Here is a 24,384-nt window from a genome sequence, read left to right on the forward strand (position 1 = left end):
AGACCAAACAACTAATCGATTAATCCAGAAAAATAATCAACAGACTAATCGATAATGAAATAATCATTTGTTGCAGCCCTGAATGAAACCAAGTTCTGATGATTCAGTCACAGCAAATTGAACTTGTGAATGAAACTGAATGAGATCAAACTGAGTTACAGAAGCTAGTGGATCGGAGGCTCGACAGGAAGTGACATCAGTCTTGACTCGGGCTCTCTGTGGACGCCTTTCATTGAACAAAAGAATCAGAAACAAAACACAGATGAAGAGAAACGACAGATCGGTGTGATCGGCTCACTGAGTCTGGGTCTTGTGACGCTTCCTCAGAGACTGCGGTGGGTTTGAGGATCCAGGATCATGTAGTTGTTCAGTGGTTAACCCGGTCAGCTAGCATAAGAACGATTACCAGGTTGTTCGTGTCGACAGCATCCAGGTTAAAGCCTTTAATCTGATCCCAGAGCCGCAGAGTCGTCACCTGCTGTGGTTTGTAGACGTAGTTTGAAGCCCGGTGACTGAACCGGGCGACTGTATGAGATCATGTGAATAATTAACAGCCGCTGTGCACAAACACAGTCTGGTTTCTACCTACAGCGAGTGACACACCGGATTCATGCTCAGAGTCATCTGGGCGCGATCTCCGGCACCATGGCGGTCAGGTGGATGGTCGGACACGAGTCTCTGTGTCTCAGCTTGAACATCAGCTGCTCTTTTTCCTGAGAAAGATTCTGGTTTACTGCAACCTGCCTCTCCAGCGCCACCTTCAGGTCCTGCTGCTCCTTCGATAGTTGCCTGAGAAACAAAAACAAAGACGGATTAAAGTCCATCTAACTTTTGTGGCACCGCGGCAGGTTCTTCCACAGACTTTTTTTGTCAAAATTAAATCATAAAAGTCTCTGTTTTGAAGTTGATCTGTCAGTTTGAGGCCACCAAACATTCCCAAACACACCAAACTTTCAGATGACAAGAAGCTCAATTTATGAAGCTTTTATCAAACTGTTCAGCTCATTTATTTTGTGGTAACTTTCCTAAACATCTTAGCTTCAAAACCTGAGACATTTGCTGCTGTTGGAACCAGTTTTTTTTTTTTTATAAACCTCCAAGAAAACAGCAGCTTTTAACGGTTTAACGTGTAGCTACCTCAGCAGAAAAGTAGCTGTCAAGAGCTAATTAATAGTTTTCAGCTGTGAAGGAGAGTTTAAAGAGATCTGAGCTCAACTGTTTATGTGATTTTAATTAATTCTCACTGAGCCTTCATGCGTGTTCACAAAATTACATTTAATACTTTTTAAGACCTTTTTAACACGACATAAAGGCAATTTAACACCGTTTTCATGGTCAAACCAGTTAAAGAATGATGGAAAACCAGTAGGAACAATAAGGCCTACAATTATTTACTAAGTACATGAATGTATTAACATTTAGATTACATTTTTGTCAGCACTTCCCAGCTGTATATAACAATAGTTTCTAGGGATATACTTAATAATTTAACCTTCTGAGGACTTTGAGGAGTAAATTTAATGCTTTTTAAGACTTTTTAAGATCTGCAGATGCTCTCAACGTCTTTCCTCCATTTGTTTACTATAAACTGCATGTGTATGACAAAGCCAACAACAAAATCCCATCATATAAAATAAAGAATAAATAAATGAATTCATGGTTTGGACCGTAAGTGATGATGTGTCTCAGCAGGTGAAATATCCAGCAGGTGGCGCCACATTCCTGCTTTATGAAGAAGAGAAGACTGAAACACTTACTGAATGAGACTCTGATAGTTGTCTATCCGGACTCCCAGATCCTCGTTCTGCTGCAGGATGTGGATGATCTGGTCCTCCAGAGACAGATTCTTCTCCACCTGAGATCACGAGACACGAAGAAGAAGAAGTGAAGAACGATGAAGACGTAAAATAACAACAACAATTTTCGGGACGTGTAAATCAAAGCGTTAAGAAAAAGAAGAAGAAACAAAGTTGATAAAGACTTCAGTCGACCTACCAGAGCGTCCATCTGCTGCAGCTTCCTGCTCTGCTCCTGCACGCGCTCGCTCTTCATCTCGATGACGAACAGCAGAGACTCCTGCTCGGACTCCCAGAATGCACCTGGGCTGCCGTGGGCCTAGAGGTCAGAGGTGAGAGCGCAGAGAACTTTTTAAACTCTTTACCGAAGAATCCAGAAACAGAAAACGTAACGTCGGGTTGGTTACAGATCTCCAATTAAATAAAACAACTCAACCCCCCCCGCCCCATGACCTCCGACCCCAAACACACCTGAATATTTCTCTGCAGGTCCTTCTTAAACGTTGATTCTTCTACTCGTCTCTTCAGCTCGTTATAAACCTGCAGCTCTGCTGACAGCTCCTCAACTTTACCCTTCAATCATAGAAATGACAAAGAAACAATATGTTAAGATTGTTGTTGTGATGCAGCAAACTAATAAAAGAAACTAAAGGATTGACATCCTGCTGAACATGACTGAAGAGTTTGTGAGCGACTTGCAGCTTCTGCTTTAAGTAAATAAACTGAGTTATTTGATTCGCTTGTTATTTACCTTCAGGATGTTTTCAGCAGCCTGAAACTTTTCCGTCAGCTGAGTTTTCTCTTGTTCGTGTTTCTTCTGCAGCTCTGCAGGAAACAAGTCAAAGTCAGTGTGTTTCTGACAGAATCGCATGCAAACAGCCGTAACATGCGGTGCAAACAGTAGAATACACAGTAGAATACATGGTTGTACTGTAAATACCAAGATGATCCACACACACACACACACCAAATGAAAGGCTGTAATATAGAACAGTTGAACAGTATTTTGAATTGTATTTTATAGTATATTATACAAATGCAGCTAAAAGTCAAGTATTCCTTTTAGTTTATTGACATTTATTCATTATAATTTTGTTGATGGTAGCATTTTACTGTAAGTTCCCATATTTATCATTAATAATCAGAATATAAGCAGTAATGGTTTATAACTCACTATAATGTAGCTGTAAGCAGATAGAAGCATTTATTAAGTCACTCACAGCAAATATTAATCTACTTTAGGTTTCTGCTGTTTACTCGACTTTGGATCAGCTTAATTGATCGATAAAAACTATTAATGGCATCATCTTTGAAAGCATCTTCACTTTAGTGTGCAAGATTTTTGCACATTTCTGTGTTTTCAAGCTGTTGTCGTCACCTTCGGCGCGTCTCTCATGTTCCTCAGTAGCAGTTTTACTCTTCTGTTCGTGCAGGACGTTTAAATCAGCCGTCGTCTCCGTTTTCACCTGAAAAATCACATCATGACATTTAACTGTAACTGTAATTATAACACCAAAACATTAAAAAAAAGCAACAAACTGAAAGATGCACATTAAAATACGCTTCAGATATGAGGATGTAAATAAAGCAGAGCTGCTCTCTGATTGGTGCGTCTGCGGTGACGCTCTGTAGGTTGAGGTGTGTTTAAACGCTCAGCGAGGTCACAGCGAGGACACGAGCTGTTCAGTTCAAAGTGACAAACTCCTGGCTGCAGATTCAGGTGGTCACCTGACCCGGAGAGCCCGGTCAGCTGCCCCCAGTCTATGAATAACTTCTTCTCTGGTTTCTGATTATGAAGCAGACTTTCACTTCTGCCAATGAAATTACAGCCGTTATGTGATGTTTCAACATCACGAGCGTTAATCTGTGCAGGGATTTAATCCCATTCAGACCCGACAGCCTCAGCGAGGTCCGACACACTGACGCTGGGTGACGAGGTCAGACTCCAGTTCATCCTAAAGATGTTGGACGGGGTTCAGGTTCAAGTCCTTCACACATCAAACTGTGAGGAGGAAGATTCATGAGGCATGAGCTGCAGTTTGTATCAGCCAGATCTGAACCCACAGACACGAAACACGTATTTTTAGATTCAGCGTGACCGACACTTCAGGAGGATATCTTTATCTCTGATGTGCACTGCAAGCCAGCAGCAGACGGCCTCTAGATGCTCCAACTGACTCCTGTTCAAAAAGCCTCGAGTAGAAATAATAAATCACTTTATCAACAAGTCGTTCTGGTCTCAATCTCTACGTTCAGGTCCTCTAACAAGTGTGCTGGTGGTCAGTTTGGAAGTCATTGCTGTTGTTGTAATCTGCATATGCTGCAACTCTGAGCTTCAAACTGGCTCCAATGAAACCAACAGGTGACGTCACACCTCGCTACGTCCATCTTTATATGACGATCGCCGATAAACCTCCAGAAATCCACTTCGAAACCTGCCTGAGAATCATCACATGTTGAAGTTTTCTTCAGTGATAGTTGTCTGAACATCATCTTACGTTGCTAACAGCTGATTCACACGACTTATAACAGAGACTATTTGACTAAATGTGAGTGTCTGAAAGAGAACAACAGCACATCTGATCAGCTTTCATGGGTTTTTACTCTCCTGATGGTTTTATTTGTTTCTGTCGTCATGTTAACGGGCCGACATGTTGCTGTTTCCATTAAATTCAATTAAAGGATCATTAAAATAAAAAGTTGTGATGAAATGAGCCTCATACAGAGACGGACTGGATTAAAATCACCTCACCTACAGACACTGATACAGTCTGAGTGGATCTTTAGAGGCACAAACCAGAACCAGAACCAGTACCTATCTGGCATGCAGCTCTAAAGATCAACCTGATGAACGATCGGCTCTTCTTCTTCTTCTCACCTTATCGAGGATGCTCAGGACGAGAGCGCACACCTCCTCGTCGGCGTGGTCCTTCAGGAGCTCCGCCCTCTCTGGGTTCCCATTGGCCGACAGCACTTCCTTTAAGGTCCTCAGCTGCCACTCGAACCGCTCCAGCTGCTTCTCCAGACAGACGTCAGGTGAGCCGGACGCACGTTTACCTGCCGACACGGAAAGCAGACGAAAAAAAAAAAAAAAAAAATCAACAACAAGAGGAAGCAAAATGTAGAAGAATGAAGGAGAAAATAAGCCTGATGATGTCATAGTGATGTCAGAGGCCTCTAACAATGCTGCCGGTTATTTTCTCTATTACTCAATTAGTCATTTTATACATAAAATATCAGAAAATAATGGAGAAATGTCCGTTTTAGTTTCCTAAAGCCCAACAAACAGTCTGAAACCTAAAAATATTCAGTTTACTATCAGATAAGATGAAGAAAAGCATCACATTCTCACATTTTTTGCTTCAAAATTGACTAAAACAATTAATTAATTATCAGAATAGATGCAGATTAGCTAATTGATAAACTAATTAATTCATCGTTGCTGCTCTATAAAAGCTGTTTTGTATTTTAGTGACTGAAGTTCAGGATTTCCGGTGGTGAGAGAGTTAACGCTGAGAAACTGCTCACAGGTATGAGGTCATCGTCACGGAAACTTAAAAACAGACATTCAACACACACACACACACACACACACAACGATGACATCATCGACATGTAGACACACGCCGCTCTGTCCGTTCGCTTCCACTGACGTCTTCACTTTAATCCTCAACACAACTCGAAAAACATCATAAAGTTAAATATTAACAATGTAAAAACAAAGATATTTAATTATGGAAATATATAATAAACTTTTATGAACTTAAGGACGTTAAAAGTCTGTGTTTATCTAAAATGTGAACACTGGTATGTTTCCGTAATAATCTGAGAACAGCACGTCGCAGCCTGTCTGAAGATTAATTATTTCTAAACAAACAGCAGTTTTACTTTTATTCAGCTGCTGTTTGATATCAGCTCACTGCAGATATAAATAAAGAACATTAATAATGGCATATATATCACTATCAGATTTTTAAATTCCCAAACATTAGTATCAGTGTCAACCTTTTAAAAATCAGTTTATCAGTCAGATCTGATCAGCTGGAGGAGACGAGACCTGAACGTGGAATCAAATGTCATTAAAAAAACAAACAGCTGTGGTTCATTTCCACACTGCAGACTGATTATACACTGAATATAGTTCTGTACATACTAAAGGAAACTGTAAACTCCTTCAGACAAGCTTCCTACACGCTGGAAATATATATATATATATATATATATATATATTTAAACCATAAATCCAGCTTCATGCATCACGTTTTTTGCAGTTAATATAAGAGAAATTAAATCTGCAACAATTAATAAACATTAGTTGTCAACTATTAAATTAATCACCAACTATTTTGATAATTGATTAATTGTTTTGAGTCATTTTCCAAGAAAAAAAAAAAATCTAATTCTCTGATTCCAGCTTCTTAAATGTGAATATTTGTTTTTTGGGGGTTATGTATTTTTTTTTTATTTGCACAAAGGTTACAATAAAAATATTTCATGGTATAATTTATATTAAATTGTACAGGATAGGAAGGAAGTCCAGAGGGCTTATACAAAGTCCTCCCCTTCGTTCCAACAAGTCATAAAACCATTCAGTTATGGCTGTAGTCTGCTGATCGACTGGTCGATTAGTTGGTCGATATGCTCTCGGCCGACTAAATTCTCATTGGTTGAATAATCTCCGTGTTATTTTCATAAGGAGAAAAGTGCTACATCAACAGCTTTCCAGGATTAATCCATTATTTCCTGCGGCGGGAGGGACAGACTAACAAATTACCTGTGAAAACAACGGGGGTGTATTCAAAACACCCCCGTTGTTTTCACAATTTTAAACTCGCCCAACCTGATGGAGCCTGCTGGGTGTAACTGTACTCAACGTTTACTGGAAGTTTACTGAATCAGTGTTTCTCCATAATGACACAACGAGAACCCCCGCCAGGCCAAAAAAAACAAAAGATAATATTTGATACCGACAGCGTTTGGGAGTCTCTGAGCAGCGCTGTTCCGGTACGTGAGTCAACCTCTGTGTCGTTGCCTGGGAAACCACCGGTCGCGCGGCTCCGTTAAGGAGTATGTTTGCGTAGCGAGCGGGAAAGAGCGGCAGAGAAGTGACGGTGGATGCGAGGCGGAGCAGAGGAAAAGGTTAGTCGTAAGTTGTCAGTCTGGCAGTAAATGTACAGCACAGATTACAGTGTGTCAGTTAATAAATGCTAAATGCTGGAAAAGTGAAAGAGATTAACTCCAAAGTTAGCAACAGTGGGTTAGCATAACCTGAAGACGCTAAACAGAGAAATACAGAACAGAGAAATGTGTGGCTGCCGAGTTTACTGTGCACTCTGTCCTGTTACATCGCGCCCCCCCCCCCAAAATTTTCGACCAAAATTTTCTTTGGTTGACTACAGCCCTACATATTGTCATAAAACAATATAGCATCAAATAAACAAAGAAACGTGAAGAGCAAAAAAACAAGAGAAAAAAGAAAAGAAAAAATAAACAGAAATTTGAACACTTAAAATGTGCAAGAGGTGTAATATACACACACAAAATTCTGTTTTAAGTGTTATTAAAGAAGATTTTCTGGTGTCTTTAGTGTCTGTGACAGTAAACTGAAGATCTTTTATGGATAAATTAAGACATTTGAGGCCGTCGTCTTGTTCTTTAGGAAACGCTGATCGACATTCTTCAGTTTTCTGACATTTTATGGACCAAAAAACTGACAAATTAAGCAATAATGAAAATGATCATTAGTTGCAGCCCTAAAATGTTTTTTTAAAACACTCAGTAGTTATTTCCTGTTTTCTGAGGTTTCCTGGAGCTGTTTCACTACCATCCAACAACTCAAAAATCAACAGTTTTTATACTTTATACATCTTCCATTTTGTGTACATTACACGCTATTCATGTTATTTCACCTGTATTTATATTTAGTAAAGTACTTTACTACCTCAGTCAGGCTGTCAGAGTAGTTTTGCATGTACAGTATGTGTATATGTATATATATATTTATTTATTTATTTGCACAGTCCCATTCACTTCAATGAGAAAGTGTGTCCAGACCTCTGACTGGTCCTGGATATGACTGGAGGGGGTTTCACATCTTTCTTTCTCTACCACATGACCACTGTTTCTTCTTCTGTGTCTTTAAAGCAGCTATAATCATGTTTTCATATCAACAGATCAGAGGTCAGTGTGTAACATGTCGGTCGTGGCTCGTAGCGACTCTGCAGCTCCTCTCAGCTGTTCATCCATCCGGCTGCAACTTTTACCGTTTAGCGACGATACATCTGAAAATGGCTGAAAAACTAGTGGACAAAACATCAGCTAATGCGGGTATGTTTTCATGTTTTACGAGATTTATTTAAGATTTAATGGTTGGGTCAATAAAATCTTTTAAATCTGGAATAAATATCTTTTTTTGTTATTTGCACAAGAGAATTATAGACCAACAATTTACAATCCTGACTGCAATTATGAGGTTTTATAGTAAACAGGATAAACCGCAAAGAGTATTTTGGCGTTCTGCTTTTTTTTTCCAGTCTGACTCTTCTCTCCTGACAAAACATTACAACTGTATTGATTAATTGACTGATAATCTATCTATCTGAGCTGATATGTTGATGAACTGACTGATAACTATCTACGTAGGGAGTTGTGGTTCTACCGGCGGTGCCGCAGCTCTCAGTGATTCACAGAAGGATGACGGCAGCACCATCCTGTTTTTAAATGCGTGGTTTCTCCCATTAAAACTGTACATTCTGCTCATAAACATGAGGAAATGAGGAAGTGACTGGTTGTGACTGGAGATGAGTCACAGCTTCACAGCATATGATTCACTCAGTCACTCAACAACAGCCTCCTCTGTTCTTTCTTATCATGATGTCAGAAATTAAACCGATTTCTCTGTTATTAAACTGTCATCGTTCAGGCGCTGCGGGGAGATTTTGTTAGGGTTTTTTTGGCCTGAAACCACTATTTACAACATCAAAAAACTGTGACAGGTGTTTATTACAAACTCTTCAATATGAGTTCACATCAAAGAAAGAAACGTAGGAACTATTTCTGAAGCAGCGACCTGTAAATATATCAGCAGCCGAATAGACGCTAAGATGTGACACATCTTGACATTTATCTCGTGAACTTTGCTTCAGGAAACAAGACGAGCAAACAGGAAGTGAAAGAAGGTAAACCCACACACACACACACACACTCTCTCTCTCACCTCCGTCATCTCGGTGGCTGTTGTCTTTCCGTGTCTTCTCTCCCTTCTTGCCTTTGCTTTTCTTCTGATAAAAACAGGAAGAGAGAAGAAGAGTTTCAGTGACGATATGAACAAACTAAAAAGAACAGAAACAGACTGATATGACGTTCAGTGTTTATTGGCTCCCTCGTGATCAGATGACTTCTATTTTAAAAGGACGAGTTCACAGTTTTTCCAGTGTGTCTATAACCAGCAGTCAGGTGTCCATATGAACAGTGAAAGAGGTTTTCCTCGCTGTAATCATTCCTCTTGTTCATACTGGATATTAAAAGATCCTCTTCATCCACAGTGTGTCCACACAAAAGTCTGTGTGAAGCTTCTATTCAGCTTCAGCAGTCTGAGTTAATCATATCAAGTGGATATCTGACACATTTACAGTCTTTTTAGCATCAAATTCCCTCTTTGTGTTTCCTCGGACAGTGTTTCCCTGTTGAGCTGCAGGTGGAAGTATAGTAACAAAAAGAGGAACTTTGGCACTAAAAAGACTGTAACATTGAAAGATATCTACTTGATTTGACTCATTTGGACACTGAAGCTTCATATTAGCTTCAGATAAACTCTGAAATACATTTTTTGCACAGAAGGAGGACTGTGGATTTTGTCCTCCATCACCTCCATTGTAAGGTCATTATGAAGGGATCTTCTAATGGTCAGTATGAACAGGAGGAATGATTACAGCAAGAAAAACAGGTTTTAATGTTCATTTGGGCTTCTGACTGTTGGTGAACTTGTCCTTTAAGGTGGATCTGTGAGTATTTCTGCATCGCTGTTTAAATCTCTTCAGCCTCTGAGTCCTTTCAGACCGCAGAGCTGCACCCAGACTGTCTTTGAGCAATTTATTTCACAACCAGCAGCAACACCAACTGTACTTGTGAAGAAACTAAACACCACTGACAGGGTGTCTCCTGTATAAACGCTCTGTGCCTGTGTAACATCATGAAGTCACTAAATGCCCCACGTCAACCATCTACGCTGCATGAAAAGAAATAAAAGGACGAGACTGTTGATACACTGACGTCATACGTGTTTTTAACTGAAGTACTTTGTGGTTTTGGACTTTTGGTCGGACAAAATTAAGACATTTGATGACATCACCTTGGACTTAAGGAAACTCTGATGCAAATTTTTTTTAGTATTTTAAGGTTTTATAGACCAAAACCACCAGCCAATGACTCAATAATGAAAATAATCACTATAGCTGCACTATAATCACTTCACCTGGTGAAACTGCTCTTTAACAATATTTCGGCTGTACTTTATAAATCAATTAAAGCTCCATGTTGGAATCTTTACTCCTCATGACAAACATCAGGAGGACTGGAGGTTGGTTGAACCTGTAGGTCTGTCTGGACCCTCTGAGGCCCCCCCCGGCAGCAGCAGAGTCCTGCTTCAGGTCTGAGAGTTAAACTGGAGCAGTGAGCTTGTTATGAAAGCTGACTCTGACTCTGCCAGCTTCATTAGTCTTCACATGACTGACGCTGAAGCTTTCACTCTTTTCTTCCTCTGTTGTTCCATTATTACATAACTTCAGCTGCTCAGTTTGTTTGTTTGAGCTGCTGATTAAAAAGGACCAAAAAGGACCTTTCTCCTCAGACCTGCACGCTGATGAACTGCAGCCTCTCTGAGTTCAGCATGACCAAGCAGCAACCTCCGGATCTGAAAAACGAAGCTAAAGAGGAAGTGCCAAAAACTACAGTTCCTCCAATGGCCACATGAGGTTCCAAAAGTAGGTCAATCCCCATAGACCCCCATGTTAAAACACACAACTTTACAGCAGAAATAAACACCTTTACAGCCTGGTACTAAAACATTTTTAGCTAATATCCCCGTTCATGACAACTGTACAGTTTTTATATAACTCACCTGTTTTAATTTTATTTAGGCTTAAAGTTATGCATAATTAAGAATCTGCTTTGAGTGACAGGTGGGTCACAGGCAAGTCTCAGACAATGTTGGTTAGGTAACGTAACCATGGCGTAAACCCAGACTCACAGAGTATAGACGTAGCCGTTCATGAAAGTTAACGGTAACATGTTGGTCGACTAAAACACTAAGGAGTCGGATGTTCAGTTATTACGGTGAGTTCATTTTGTTTTAATGGTTTTTAGCCTGTTTTTAACTAGCGAAAGTTAGCATTAGCATTATCACAGTTATCCATAGACTGTAAATGCACCGTGCTAACAAAGCTAGCAGCTAGCATCAGGGTCAGCTCCACTCTGGTCACTTCTCCAAAAATCCAACATGGCAACAGTCAAAATGCAAACTCGAGGTTTCAAAATGGGAGTTGACAAACCAGCGGGTGACGTCATGGTGACAACGTCCGTTATTGTTTACAGTCTATTGACACTAGAAGAAAAGGACACTGGTCTCCAACATCAGTGACTCTGACTGTAATGTTGAGGTTGCCGCTGTGAATCATCCCAGATCACTCAGACATTCACCATATTTGTTGTGTAACAAATGTTTTGGAGGAGATCACTGTACTCACAACACAGGAAGTACAAGAAGACTAAAAACACCGATCTGAATTAGTCCAATACTTTAATTTATGACCAAACATCTGTTCTCTGTGTTTAGTGCTAATCTAAGATGGATAAACATTATACCTGATCATTTTTCCAGTGAACATATGAAAAGTGTCTTGTGTGTTCGTTGTCTTATGACAACAAAATCAAACTAAGTTGAAGAAAAGCAGCATCACTGGAAAAATCACAGGTTAATGTAATTAAAGGGTAATTTGTCTGTTGTCACACTGTCAAATGGCCTGATGAGAACATATGTTGGTTACAATTTGTTTTCTTTTAAGTCTATACGTTAAAAATGAATATCAGCAGACTCAGCAGATACTTTAGATCGTCCTCTGCTGTACAGAAATATCAGCTGAAAATCTCTGATGTGAAGAAATATGAAGATAAAAAGATGATGTCATCTGAACTGCTGCTTCAAACACTGCTGGTTAACTGACACACACACTGAAATGCTTACTGCGTTGCCTCACACCCACACATTGCTCAAGCACAGTGAGGCCAAACAATCACACCCTAAAACACACACATACACACACACCCACCCTCTCACTGTATAAACACGTCTAAACGCTGCTCTGCAAACTGGACACCGACTTTATTTAAACACAGAGCTGAAACAATAAATATCTCAGCTTAAACACGTCGCTGAGTTCAGTCGGGAGGTGAAGTGGACAAGAGCGCTGCGGCGTGTCGACGTGTTTCACAGATCTGTTTAAATCTGGACTGGAGGAGGAGGAAGAGGAGGAGAAGAAGCATATGTTCCTGCAGGCGTCGCAGAGGCCCTGGCTTTAAAAAAAAAAAAAAAAACGCCATAAATCACAGCAGCAGCTCCTCTCCTCTGTTTGCACAGCACTTCACCTTCAAGAAAAACCTGCCTGCTCTGAGCTGCACGTCTCATTTCACAGAAGAGTTTTAGTTTCTGCAGATGTTTATCAGGAGAAAGAAGCATCAGCAGCTCATTGGTCGACTTAAACCTTGATGGGTGGAGCTGAGTGCAGTTCAAACTCAGAGAAGAACAAGAAATAAGACAAGAGGAAGCTATAAGTTGAAGTCTTCAGCACACTAACAGCTTCATTTTCTTCCCTAATTCAACAAAAAGCCTTTTAAAAACGTATGAAAGTCGTCACATAATGACAAAAAACTAAACCAGACTTGGTCATAAAACAAAGTATTGAACAAATTAACAGTTTGATCTGAGGAGGATCAAAGTTATTACAGTTCATCCTGAGGGGATCCAGAGCCTCTTCTCTTTTATTTAGGCTAAACTTCATGCAACGTGTCATTTAAACTGCACAAACATTTTATGACACAATCATCCAAAATGCAGCGTGCAGTCACACAAAGGTTCAAAACCAGTTAAAAACAAGATTTTATTTTCCTTAAATATGTAACAAATACATCAAAAATAAATATGTTTATGAAACAAGTAAATATCACCTGTATATGTGCATCAGTAGACCTAAAATGAGCCAATCTGGAGTCTCATGAGCTCAGTTTTTCTTATTTGGGTGAAACAGCTATAATATAGTGATCAGTGCTTAAGGCATCATCATCATCATCATCATCATCATCATCATCATCATCATCACCGGTTGATACTGCCAAGCACTGACATAAATACAGTATCACGTTATCCAGAGTATCTGAAGTTGTGGACTCTTTAAAACAAGCAGCAGGACGTCATGGCGACGCTCCTCATGTCATCATTGGTTATTCAGTCTGCTGAAGGAAAACAGGACACATTAGAAACATGATAATAATAAATAAAACTATTATTATGATCTAGATTTAGTTTATTTTAGAAATGACAAAATGACAATAAAGGCTTGTTCAGCTCGAGGCTGTTTGTTGGGAGCGATTAAGAACTACTTCTGGGAATAAGACAGAAGTTGGCAAGACAACATACATGATGGATGTTTTTATGAAATGTGGGTTTACAGTATAAACCTGAAACTAACCACTAAGCTATTTTTGGCCAAGTCTGACGATTTTACAGCTTCAAAAGAAAATCATAAGTCTAAATTAATAGTCTACTGTCTACTTGTTTTACTCACTGCCACCAAACCCTATCCTGCTTATTTTAATAACTCCCTCTAGTTTCATCCATTACATTTACTCTAACGTTGGTTACAGCTCAGCCAAGAACATGAAAACTTGTAAAAGTTGTTTCATGAACCACAATCGTTGTGTAGGTTCTACTCACTTTCTCCGCCTCTCTGCTGCGTCCTCTTCCCGCTCATCTTCCGCCAAACTTTCCTCCGAGATCGCCGGAGCCTCCCACCACTAGAGACCTCAGTCTCAGGGAACGCCGTCCTGCTTCTCTGAGTCGACTTCCTCTATCTCGAGGACCCCCTGCATCCAGCAGCCGCCATGAGTTGTGTCTGTCCGCCACCTTTCCAAGTCGTACTCAACTAGCACTACCAAGTTGTATGAGTGAGCTAGGGTGGGGCTGGACCTGGAGGCGGAGCTGGACCTGGACTAGGCCAGGCTCCACCCATTGGCTCTGCAGTGAGCAGCCTCTCGCTTCAACTTCTTACCAGATAACCGCTGCGTTTTTTTGCTGCCCCCATTCAGAACAACAGGTGAGCTGCATTTTTTCACACACTGCCAATCTCAGTGTGAACGCAGCCTTAGAGATTAAAATGTTCAGATATTCAATTTACAGTCATATATTTGAAAAGCTGCAACCATCAAATGTTTGATATTTTTGCTTGAAAAATGATGTAAACAATCTATGGATTACAAAAATAGTTGCAGTTGCATAGTTGATGCTGGAACAAGGACGTATTCTGCATTTTTGCTTTAAAAAAGGCTTAAACAATTAATCAATTGTCAAAACGGTCTTGGTTTGTCTTGTCAAAGATATTCGTGTTACTGTCATGTTTGACAAACAAAAGCATCAAATCATCACATATGAGAAGCTGAAACCAGAAAACATGGAATTTTTGCCCAAAAAGCATCTTAAACAATTAATGTGATTATCAAAATTAGTGCTGATCAATTTTCTATCGATAGATTAATCATTGCAACTCTGCTTTCTGTCCTCATGTGTTTTATCCTCCTCAGCTGCTGCAGTTGCAAACACTACAGATCAGAGTAGAAATGCTTCATCCAGCAGATCCTCATGTTTATCTGCACTTTCAGCTTTAGTTAAAATGATAAACATGTTGGGCAGCAGCTCGTATCAGCCGTCACCAATTAATTCTGTGAGTCACTTGATGACAAAATAAAACTCCTCTGTTGTCGGTTTGCGTGTCTGCACTCGACCAAAGATCATCCGTGTGGGAAGAAGCTCCACTCTGTAACTCTGCTGTACAATCAGGGTGTTTCTGTATTTCCAACAGAGTGAGACGTCTTCTCTCTCCGGAGGATCGGGTCACCTCAAGTTTTCATGAGTAGCGTCTGGGTGTGGTAGAGGTCAGAAAAAGTTGAATGAAAAGCTGAACTTCTCTCCCGCAGCCTGTATGATTGTGTCACAGTCTTTACGAGTGACAAACATGTTTCTGTGCAACAGTAATGACTGTTTTCCTCCTCTGAGAAACCACAGAACAACAAAATAAAAGTGCTGTGTGAGCTTCTGCCGTTTCCAAATGCTGCAGCAGGATTCAAGGCTCACACACACACACATACACACACACGGACGGACGCTCGTGTTTCTAAACCCATGAGGACATTTATGACTTTGACCTCATTTTTATTCTCTTTAGATTTTGAGCACAGAGCTGCGTTTCCAGGAGAGGACAAACACATCGCTGTCTTCTCCGGGTTCGCAGCTATGTGACAAAATGTCTGCTCCAGTGTCGGTGAGTGTTACAGGGATGAGATTTAACGTTTTATGAAGAATCTCCTGAACGAGGTTAAACTCACACATGGAGATGAAAACAAGCTCAAACCTTCTTCTGTGTTTTTCCTTCAACGTGAAAAATGTCTCACGTTTTACCAGCAGTCACAGTTCACCCTGTAGGCCGTTTTCACACCTGCCGTGTTTCATTCAGTTGAGTCGACCCCGGGAGCGTTTTCCCCCTTGGTGCAGTTCGTTTGGTGAGGTTCGTTTGGGCAGATGTGAACACAGCAACCGCACTCGGGTGCAGATCAAAACAACGGGACCGAGACCTTGTTGAAGAGATGTTCTCAGTCCGGTTACAAAGGAACTCTGGTACAGTTCGTTTGAGGTCTGACCTCGATCCAAACCAACTGCAGGAAGGATTACAAATTTTTTGGATTAAAGGCACCTTTAGTGTCTGTATGAGACGCATCGAGCCTTCAATTAACTCCAGTGTAAACCACATCATTATTAGACGCCATGAGACTGATGACGTCTATATAAAAGGAGAAGGGGGAGGATTGGGTAAATGGCTGGATAGTTAGATGGCAAAAAGTGACCACTGTTCGCCTCCCGCAATGATATGTCGATAGTTGCTAAATTATTTTTATGTGATAATCGAATAATCGCTTCAGTCTTTTTTGTCTTTTCAACTCACCACCAGGTGTTGATCAGTTTACAGCTTCTTTACCTGAGTGTCCAAAACATGCAGCTGCAGATCTGATGACACAACTACAAAGTCGATCATCGATCTTTGGTCTACCAGGTACAACCATGAACAACCTTATGATCGAACATGGTGTTTGTTATGGCCAATCCATGGCCAGCATAGAAGTCCAGTTACATGCAACACTCCTGTTCAGATCAGGCAGGCAGTTCTTCCCAGTCACCCCCCTCCAGGTTTTTCCGTCATTGCCCACATGAACGTTGAAGTCCCCAGCAGAACAATGGACTCACCAGGCCTCGCCCCCTCTAGGGCCCCACCCAGAGACCTCATGAAGGTTGGATACTCCCAACTGCTGTTCAGTGCGTATGCACAACAGTCTTCCTCCAAGCAACACGTAGCCACAGGGAGGCGACCCTCTTGTTCTGCGGGGAGAACTCCAACAGTGCAGCGCTCAGCTGGGGACTCCTGAGTATCCCAACACCCACCCAGCGCCTCTCACCCTGGGCAACTCCAGAAAAGAAGACAGTCCAGCCCCTCTTCAGGAGTTTGGTTCCAGAGCTGGTGCTGTATGTAGAGGTGAGCCCAACTATATCTAGTCAGTACCGCTCCACCTGCCGCACTAACTCTTCCCCACCAGGGAGATGATGTTCCACATCCTTAGAACCATTTTACGATGCCTGGGAACAGCACGTCCAGGTCCCCGCCCCTGCCTGCTGCCCACTTGACAATGCACCCAACTCACAGGTTGGCGACTCCATGTTATTTGCCCGACCATGCCCCATGGGTCAAGGCCTGGCCACCAGACACTCGCCAGCGAGCTCCCCTCTCAGGTCTGGCTCTAGGAGGATACCCCGGTCTCCCTCTTCTGGGCGAGGTTCCCACATGCCTGAAATGCCACCTCATTGAGGTCTATGAATCGTTTTTGGTCTGGACCCTCACCTGTTCAAGTATCTTGGGGTCTTGTTCACAGTGAGGGTAAGATGGAGCGTGAGGTTGACAGGCGGATCAGTGCAGCATCAGCAGTAATGTGGACGTCATACTGGACCATTGTGATGAAGAAAGAGCTGAGCCAGAAGACAAAGCTCTCAGTTTACCAGTCAGTCTATGTTCCAACCCTCAGCTGTGGTCACGAGCTTTGGATAGTGGCTGAAAGAAAGAGATCACGGATACAAGCGGCTGAAATGAGTTTCCACCGGAGGGTGTCTGGGCTCAGTCTTTGAGATCGGATGAGGACCTCAGACATCTGGGGGGAGCTCGGAGTAGAACCGCTGCTCCTTCACATTGAAAGGAGCCGGCTGAGGTGGTTTGGGCACCTGGTTAGGATCCTCCTGGACGCCTCCCTCCGGAGGTGTTCCAGGCACATCCAACTGGTATGAGACCCGGGGGCAGAGCCAGAACACACTGCAGGGACTACATATCTCTCCTGGCCTGGGAACGCCTTGGGATCCCCCAGGAGCAGCTGGAGGGTGTTGCCAGTTGAAGGATGTCTGGGTTTCTTTACTCAGTCTGATGCCATCGTGACCTGGTGGATGGAAGTCTCCTAGACCAAGTACAGTACTACTCACATGCATAATGATGACATTACTGAACAGCCCAACTTGTCCTGGAAAATACAATATATGGTTCAATATATAACCCTATAAATGGAGGAACTGAAGGAGCCCGAAGCTGCTGCTGTTTTTCCTCCAGAAAACTAAGGTCATCGCTGAACACATGCTGCTCATTGAGGAGAAGAAACTCATCACAGAGTTGTGGGTTTTGTTTCAGACCAGGAGATATTTCAAAGTCGTGTGATTAACCGCTCGCTGTGGAGAAAACAAGCTTCATGTGGCGTCATTCACGAGGAGAAACTATCAATATATCAAAGAAGAAAACACTGTGATGTCGCTGTAAATACGAGCAGAACTGCTGCCTTTTAGATTCACTTTATTCATGGATCCTTTGAAGAATTACAAGCTGAGTTTAACTCTGTTAAAGCTCCATTAAACACTTAAAGAAGCTCTTAAGAGTCCTGAGCTCATATGATTAGAACCAGAGGAGGAGGCTCAACAACTGGAGGAAAATATCAAACTGATTATTTTCTATTAATCTAACTCCAGGCTCTGAATTTTTTTGGTAACGACCAAAACGTGTTGGTCGCCAATTATCAAAAACTGTCATGTATTCAAAAATCTGAATATTCTTCTAATTTGTTCCTGATTTAGATCTAAATTTTTCCATTTTCAGTCTGTATTTTATTAAGACAAAGTTCTTGTACAGCTGCTTGTGTTTATACGCCATTTCATATTTGACAACTTTGACCTAAAAACATGTTTATATTTTTCATACCAGTCGGGTATCTTTTCAGGATTAGATTAACATTTCAAACATAGTTGGTCTGTAGAACTGCAAATGATTAGTCGATCAATAGGAAATTAATCAGCAAATATGTGGATAATCGATTCATCATTTCAGTCATTTTTAACAGGAAAATGCCAAATATGTGCTGGTTGCAGCTTCTTAAATCTTCATCTTAAGTCTTTGGATGTTGGACTGTTGATCTGACAGAAGCAGACATTTGAAGACGTCATCTTGCTTGCATTTTTCAAACTGAGCTACAACCACCAATTATTTTCATTACTGATTAATCTTCTCATTATTTTCTCAGTTAATCGTTCGGTCAATAAAACATCAGAAAACGATGAAAAAACAGCCATCACAATATCCTGGAGCACAAGATGACGTCTTCAAATGTCTTATTTTGTCCAACCGACAGTCCAAAACCCAAAAATATTAAATTTACAGTGACGCAAGACCAAGAAAAGCAACATATTCTCACATTTGAGAGTCTCAAACCAGCAAATGTTAAGCATTTCAAAACTACTTACCAAGTAAACTTTGCTAGTTTCTAAGAGATGATACTGGTCTGATCCAGTTAGATCCAAGCTGCGATAACTCAGAATTGATTCTTACAGTAAAGACAATGTGATTGTACTGATGAATGTCACTGTGTGGCTCAGCAATAATCAATAAACTGATTATCAGTTATCAGAGGTCAGGAGACGATGCTGCTGCTCTGTCGGTCGGGCGGTGACATCATCGCGTACGTTTATATTTCGGGTAAAGTTCACGATGCAGCAGCTGCACAATAAACTGCACAACAGATGCTGTCGGCTGCAGCTCTGAGGGCGTCTGCTTCCTGCTGCAGCGAGCCAGGCAGTTCTCAACCTGAGGTTTGGGGCCCTGCGGGGGGGTCGGGAGATGATTTATGTCTGTCTGAATCCTTTTCTGTGCTGTCAAACGTGTTTGTTTGTTTGTTTCTGTACCAGCGTCACATAAACAACAAAAACACATCCGGACGGACGATTCAGGCCAGCAGCGGGTCATATCTTCTCGTTGCCGTGGTGACGAAGATAAATTCAGATATTTAGCCTATCAGCGAAATAAAACAAAAGTCACATGAGGCTCTGGTGCATCAGAACCTCTGCAGGCAGAACTCATCTGATCATAAAACAACTTTACAGCCTGAACATCACCAGTATATTAAAGTCTAATAAAGGCAGAACATCTCCGATACGACATCATCATGTGACTAAAGCACTACAGTCACATGATAACAGGTGGTTGTATAAAATCTTTTTTGTGATTATTGCGGCCAAAAATTCTTGATTTTTGCAGCATCTTTTCTCAAAAACTGTGATACAATATGTGATTTTTTATGTCTCTTTTTACTGTTAAATTGCAGGAATTGGGGGAAAATTGCAAGACTGCTGCAGATAATGAGACTCATCGTCAGCGTTTCCAAAAAATGCAACAAAAACAAACTTCTTAAAGTAGATTTCGATGGCGATCGAGTTAATTAAGCTCCAATCAGCTCACTAAATAATCCAGTAAGAGAGGTGACGGGTTACAGCTCTTCACTAAACATCTGCCACTTCCTCATTAGTTGAATCTCTTGCTTTGGTGTGAATGCACTCTAAGAACTGTAGTACTTCTTGTTTTCTTACAGTAAGTTCCTCTAGTGGATGCAGTTTTTAAACTGAAATGACATGAAGTAAAAAGTTAATTAATGTGAGTTTTCAGCAGCAGTGAGTGTTTCTCTGCCAACAGTAAAGGTCAGACTGAGCAGCAGAACATTCATGATTCGGCTTTTGAGCTTTAAATCCGGCCAAATCGTATTTCCACAACACTTTCCTCACAGCTCGTTGTTTTGTGCGGTTTTCATCTTTTAAACAGATGTCTGCTCGGTGTGTAACAGCACACTGCAGCCCAGACATAAACTCAGTGTGCGGAGTGGAAAACCGTAACCTCTGACGGTCCATCACATCATCACACCATCTGTCAGCTCGCTGAGACACCTGGACGAGTGAGAATCAGAGCGCCGCAGGTGAGAGACGACCTGCAGCGGCGACAGGAGCTCTGATACGTCCACAAGTTACCGTCTTCTTCTGCACCTTCAACGCTTTAAAACACCACACAGACTGCAATTTAAAACATAAGGACTGCAACGTAGAGATGCAACTAACAATTATTTTCATGATTGATGAAGCATTTCGTCCATAAAATGTCCAAAAATGCCCGTTCTAACTTCTTCTTTTGTCTGGTAAACAGTTTCAAATCCAAAGATATTCAGTTTACCTTCATGTTTGTCACATAAAAGCTTCAAATCATCAAACAGAAGCTGCAACCAGCTTTTTTTGTATTTCTCCTTAAATAATAATTTAAGTAATTTTTGTGTTAATACTGTTGTTGTTGTTGCAGCAACAGTATTAACAGCATATTAAAGGCGTCAGTGTGTATTGATGACCTGCAGCAGCAGCAGCTCAGACTCTGATCCTCTCTGACCGATCTGCTTCTATTCTGAGCTAATCAAAGCTTTACTGAGCTTTCAGGTTACGCAACAGCCTGCAGCTCCGTTCTGCTCTGTTCTCCGTTGTTCTGCTCTGTTCTCTGTTGTTCTGCTCTGTTCTCTGTTGTTCTCTGTTGTTCTCTGTTGTTCTGTAGAGAACGTGTTCTGAGTCGCTCCTCTTCCACTCAAAAACACCTTCAGCTGGATGTTCTTCTTCTTCTCTGTGCAGTTTGTTTTCAGAGTTTATCTCAACTGGGCGTAGCTGCAGGAAGTCTGACATCACAACCAGTTTGGAGTTTCTCTGTTTCTCTTGTCATTAATTGTCTGACATATACGCAGATATCTGTTAGTCTGCAATGAGCTGAATGACAGTGAAAAGAATATTTTGAGGTTTTGGACTTTTAGTCGGACAAAACAAGACGTTTGAAGACATCACCTTGTGCTGTAGGATATTATGTCCAGCTAATTGGTTTTTTTTTATGTTTTATAGACCAAACAATTAGTCAAGAAAGTTGTGATGTCATAAATCCTGCAGGTACGTGCAGGTGTTAAACTGAGAACAGAGAAACTTTCAAAACAAGAAAAAGAAGAAGAAGAACAGGGACTTTAAGTGGATTCAAAAGGATCTGGATCCATAAAATGCATAAAATCAAAGTCCAGCCGGACGCCCGGAGGCCCCCAGACCTCAGTTTGGAAACCACTGACCCGCATGAAGCCTCGGCTGCTCCGTCAGTTTCTATCAATAACTGGTGGAAGACAACAGCTGCCAAACTACAGACACGTTTCCTCTCAGCAGGAAAGAAACACAGCTCTGAACCCCACAGAACAGACAGTACAGACAGTTTAGACAACAGACACAACAAACACAACAGACAGTTTAGACAACAGACAGTACGGACAGAACTGACACAGCAAAATACAGGAACATTATATTGACTTCACACTAACAGTGAGGTCACACTTTGACCTGACACATGAACCAAGTTAAATGTGCTTTTAAGTGTTGAAATATGTAGAAATTAAAGGATAACAACACTTCTATGATAAATGTTATCATTTAAAAAGTCATCTCAATATCCAGATTTTTTTATTTTTTCTAAGTATTTTAAACGGCACTGCAGAGTGAAACCCACAAAGGGAAGTTACTGAATGTATTTTAGAACTATTAAAGCGACATTTTAAAAGATTAAAAAAATACCATATAACTCCATGAAATCGTTACTGTCGAGACAGTGAAGGAGATACAACTATATTTTGAGGCGCAGTAAAGCATCAGAGGTGATGTAAAAGTTAAAACTGGGTGTCCATCTTCGAGCAGCACCGTGGGAAAACAGCTCACACGATGCCAGATTCAAAACAGATGTTGAGAAAAGACGCTAAAAGTCTCCGCGTTTTCTTTTTCAGACCGAATGTGTCGACAAATCATCAGCTGCATGTTTGTTTCTGGGTGTTAAATTAAGGTTATTTGTTAGAAGAAGTGCGCCGTGTGTGCAGCACACGGTCCGTTATCCGGAGCTCATTCCCGGCACGTTTTGTAGCTGCCGGGCGCCTGCTAATGAGCTTCCTCCCCCCCGAAACAAAGTGAACTTCTACCGAGACTCTAGTGTTTTCTATTTGATTTTAGTGCCGGAGCTCCTCACCTTGCTGTGGCTGCAGCCCATCCCTCCTCCTCCGAGCTCCTCTGTCGGTGTGAAGCCGCTCTCTCTCTCCGCAGCTCGGCTTCTTGCTCTCCTTGTTTCTTCCCTCTGTTGACAACTTTCAAACACTCCGGAAAAAACTCCGTGAACGCACCGCTCCGGCCGCCGGTCGCAGGGGGCGGGGCTTATTTCTATGCGACGTTCAGGGACACTTCGTAAACTACAGAATTAGAGATTTTTGAAATTTTTTCTTGAGTTGGCCATCTTTGAAACATATTTATTTAAAAATAATTATATGAGCCATGAATGAATTTATAGCGAATTTAGAATTAATTGTGAATGTGTCATCTTTTTATATTTTGGTTATTTGTTATTGCTATTTTTGTCATATTGTCATTTGCTACTGCCAGTGGTGGAAAGTAACTACGTACATTTACCCAAGTGATTTGATTTTGATGTACTTTACTTGAGTATTTCCATGTGATGCTACTTTCTACATTTCAGAGGGAAATATTGTACTTTCTACTCCACTACATTTATTTAACAGCTTTAGTTACTTTTCAGATGAAGATTTGACACAATGGATAATATAACAAGCTTTTAAAATACAACACATTGTTAAAGATGAAACCAGTGGTTTCCAACCTTTTTGTCTTTTGACGTCTTACAAAAAGCAGTGTGTAGTCGGGGTCACATTTCACATGTCTATGAGTTGTTAACAGCTCCACCAAATAGTGATTTTTCCCTCTAAACTTCTCACATGCTTTCATTTCAATAAATGTTCAAATGATCCAATATTTCAGCAAAAATCAAAGATTAGAGAAAAAGTCCAAAAAACTGAAAACAGATTTGTGTATCAGAACTTTGTTTTTTCTTCTTTCCTCTCCCATTAATCATCTCACCACCCCTCAGATTTATCTGCTGACCCTTTAGAGGGGCCCGACCCCTAGGTTGGGAACCACTGGACTAAACTAGCTAATTGTATATAAAGTATTACATCAAGCTCATAATACTTATGTACTTTTACAGTAGTAGGATTTTTCATGCAGGACTTTTACTTGTAATGGAGTATTTTTACATTGCTGTATTGGTACTTTTACTGCAGTACTTCTGCTTACTGTACAGTCACAGTGTTTATTTAGAGGAGGTCACAGGAATATGGGCGGTGATATTCAGTGTTTATCTTCTGTCAAATTCAAGCAGACAAGGCCCCACCTCTCGACCTCTCAGTGACTTCTTACTTTGTTTCCAGTAATCAATACAATAATCATTAACGTGATTACTTAGAACTGTTTTTCAATAATTCAATAATACCCTTCCTCACAGTTTTACAAGACATTGTTTTATGTTTTACTTCATTTTTTTATTTCTATTAAACTATTAAATTAATCACCAATTATTTTGATAACCCATTAATCATTTTGAGTCATTTTTTAAGAAGAAAGTCCAAATCCTCTGATTTCAGCTCCTTCAATGTGAATATTTTCTGGTTTCTTTAGTCTCTATGACAGTAAACTTAATATCTTTGTGTTGTGGACAAAACAAGACATTTGAGGACGTCGTCTTGTTCTTTGGGAAACACTGATCGACATTTTTCACCATTTTCTGACATTTTATGGACCAAACAACCAATCGATTAATCGAGAAAATAATGAGCAGATTAATCATTAGTTGCAGCCCTACAATTTTTCCAAAATATTTAAGACACATAAAACAACAATACTCCTTCTCACACTATTTTATGTTGTACTTAACTTTTTAAAATTTCCACTTATTTATTTTTCAGTTTTAATATATTTTATTTATTAAACATTCATTTCACTTGTTGATTTAAGTCATATTTTCTAAGT

At 40.7% G+C, this 24,384-nt stretch overlaps 1 protein-coding gene across 1 annotated transcript; it reads right to left on the reverse strand.

Annotated features, from left to right (window-relative positions):
- Positions 1 to 3: 3 nt before the first annotated feature.
- On the reverse strand, positions 4 to 22,743 carry ccdc69 (coiled-coil domain containing 69). The gene is made up of 9 exons (XM_044363193.1): positions 22,538 to 22,743; positions 9,013 to 9,076; positions 4,675 to 4,853; positions 3,175 to 3,262; positions 2,548 to 2,621; positions 2,268 to 2,369; positions 1,996 to 2,115; positions 1,758 to 1,855; positions 4 to 789 (listed from the first exon to the last, which is right to left on the reverse strand). The coding sequence occupies exons 1-9, from the start codon at positions 22,556 to 22,558 to the stop codon at positions 621 to 623; spliced, it is 915 nt and encodes a 304-aa protein (XP_044219128.1). The 5' UTR covers positions 22,559 to 22,743; the 3' UTR covers positions 4 to 620.
- Positions 22,744 to 24,384: the final 1,641 nt, after the last annotated feature.

This window comes from Thunnus albacares, chromosome 10 (assembly GCF_914725855.1).
Source record: "Thunnus albacares chromosome 10, fThuAlb1.1, whole genome shotgun sequence".
NCBI classification, from domain to species: Eukaryota; Metazoa; Chordata; class Actinopteri; order Scombriformes; family Scombridae; genus Thunnus; species Thunnus albacares.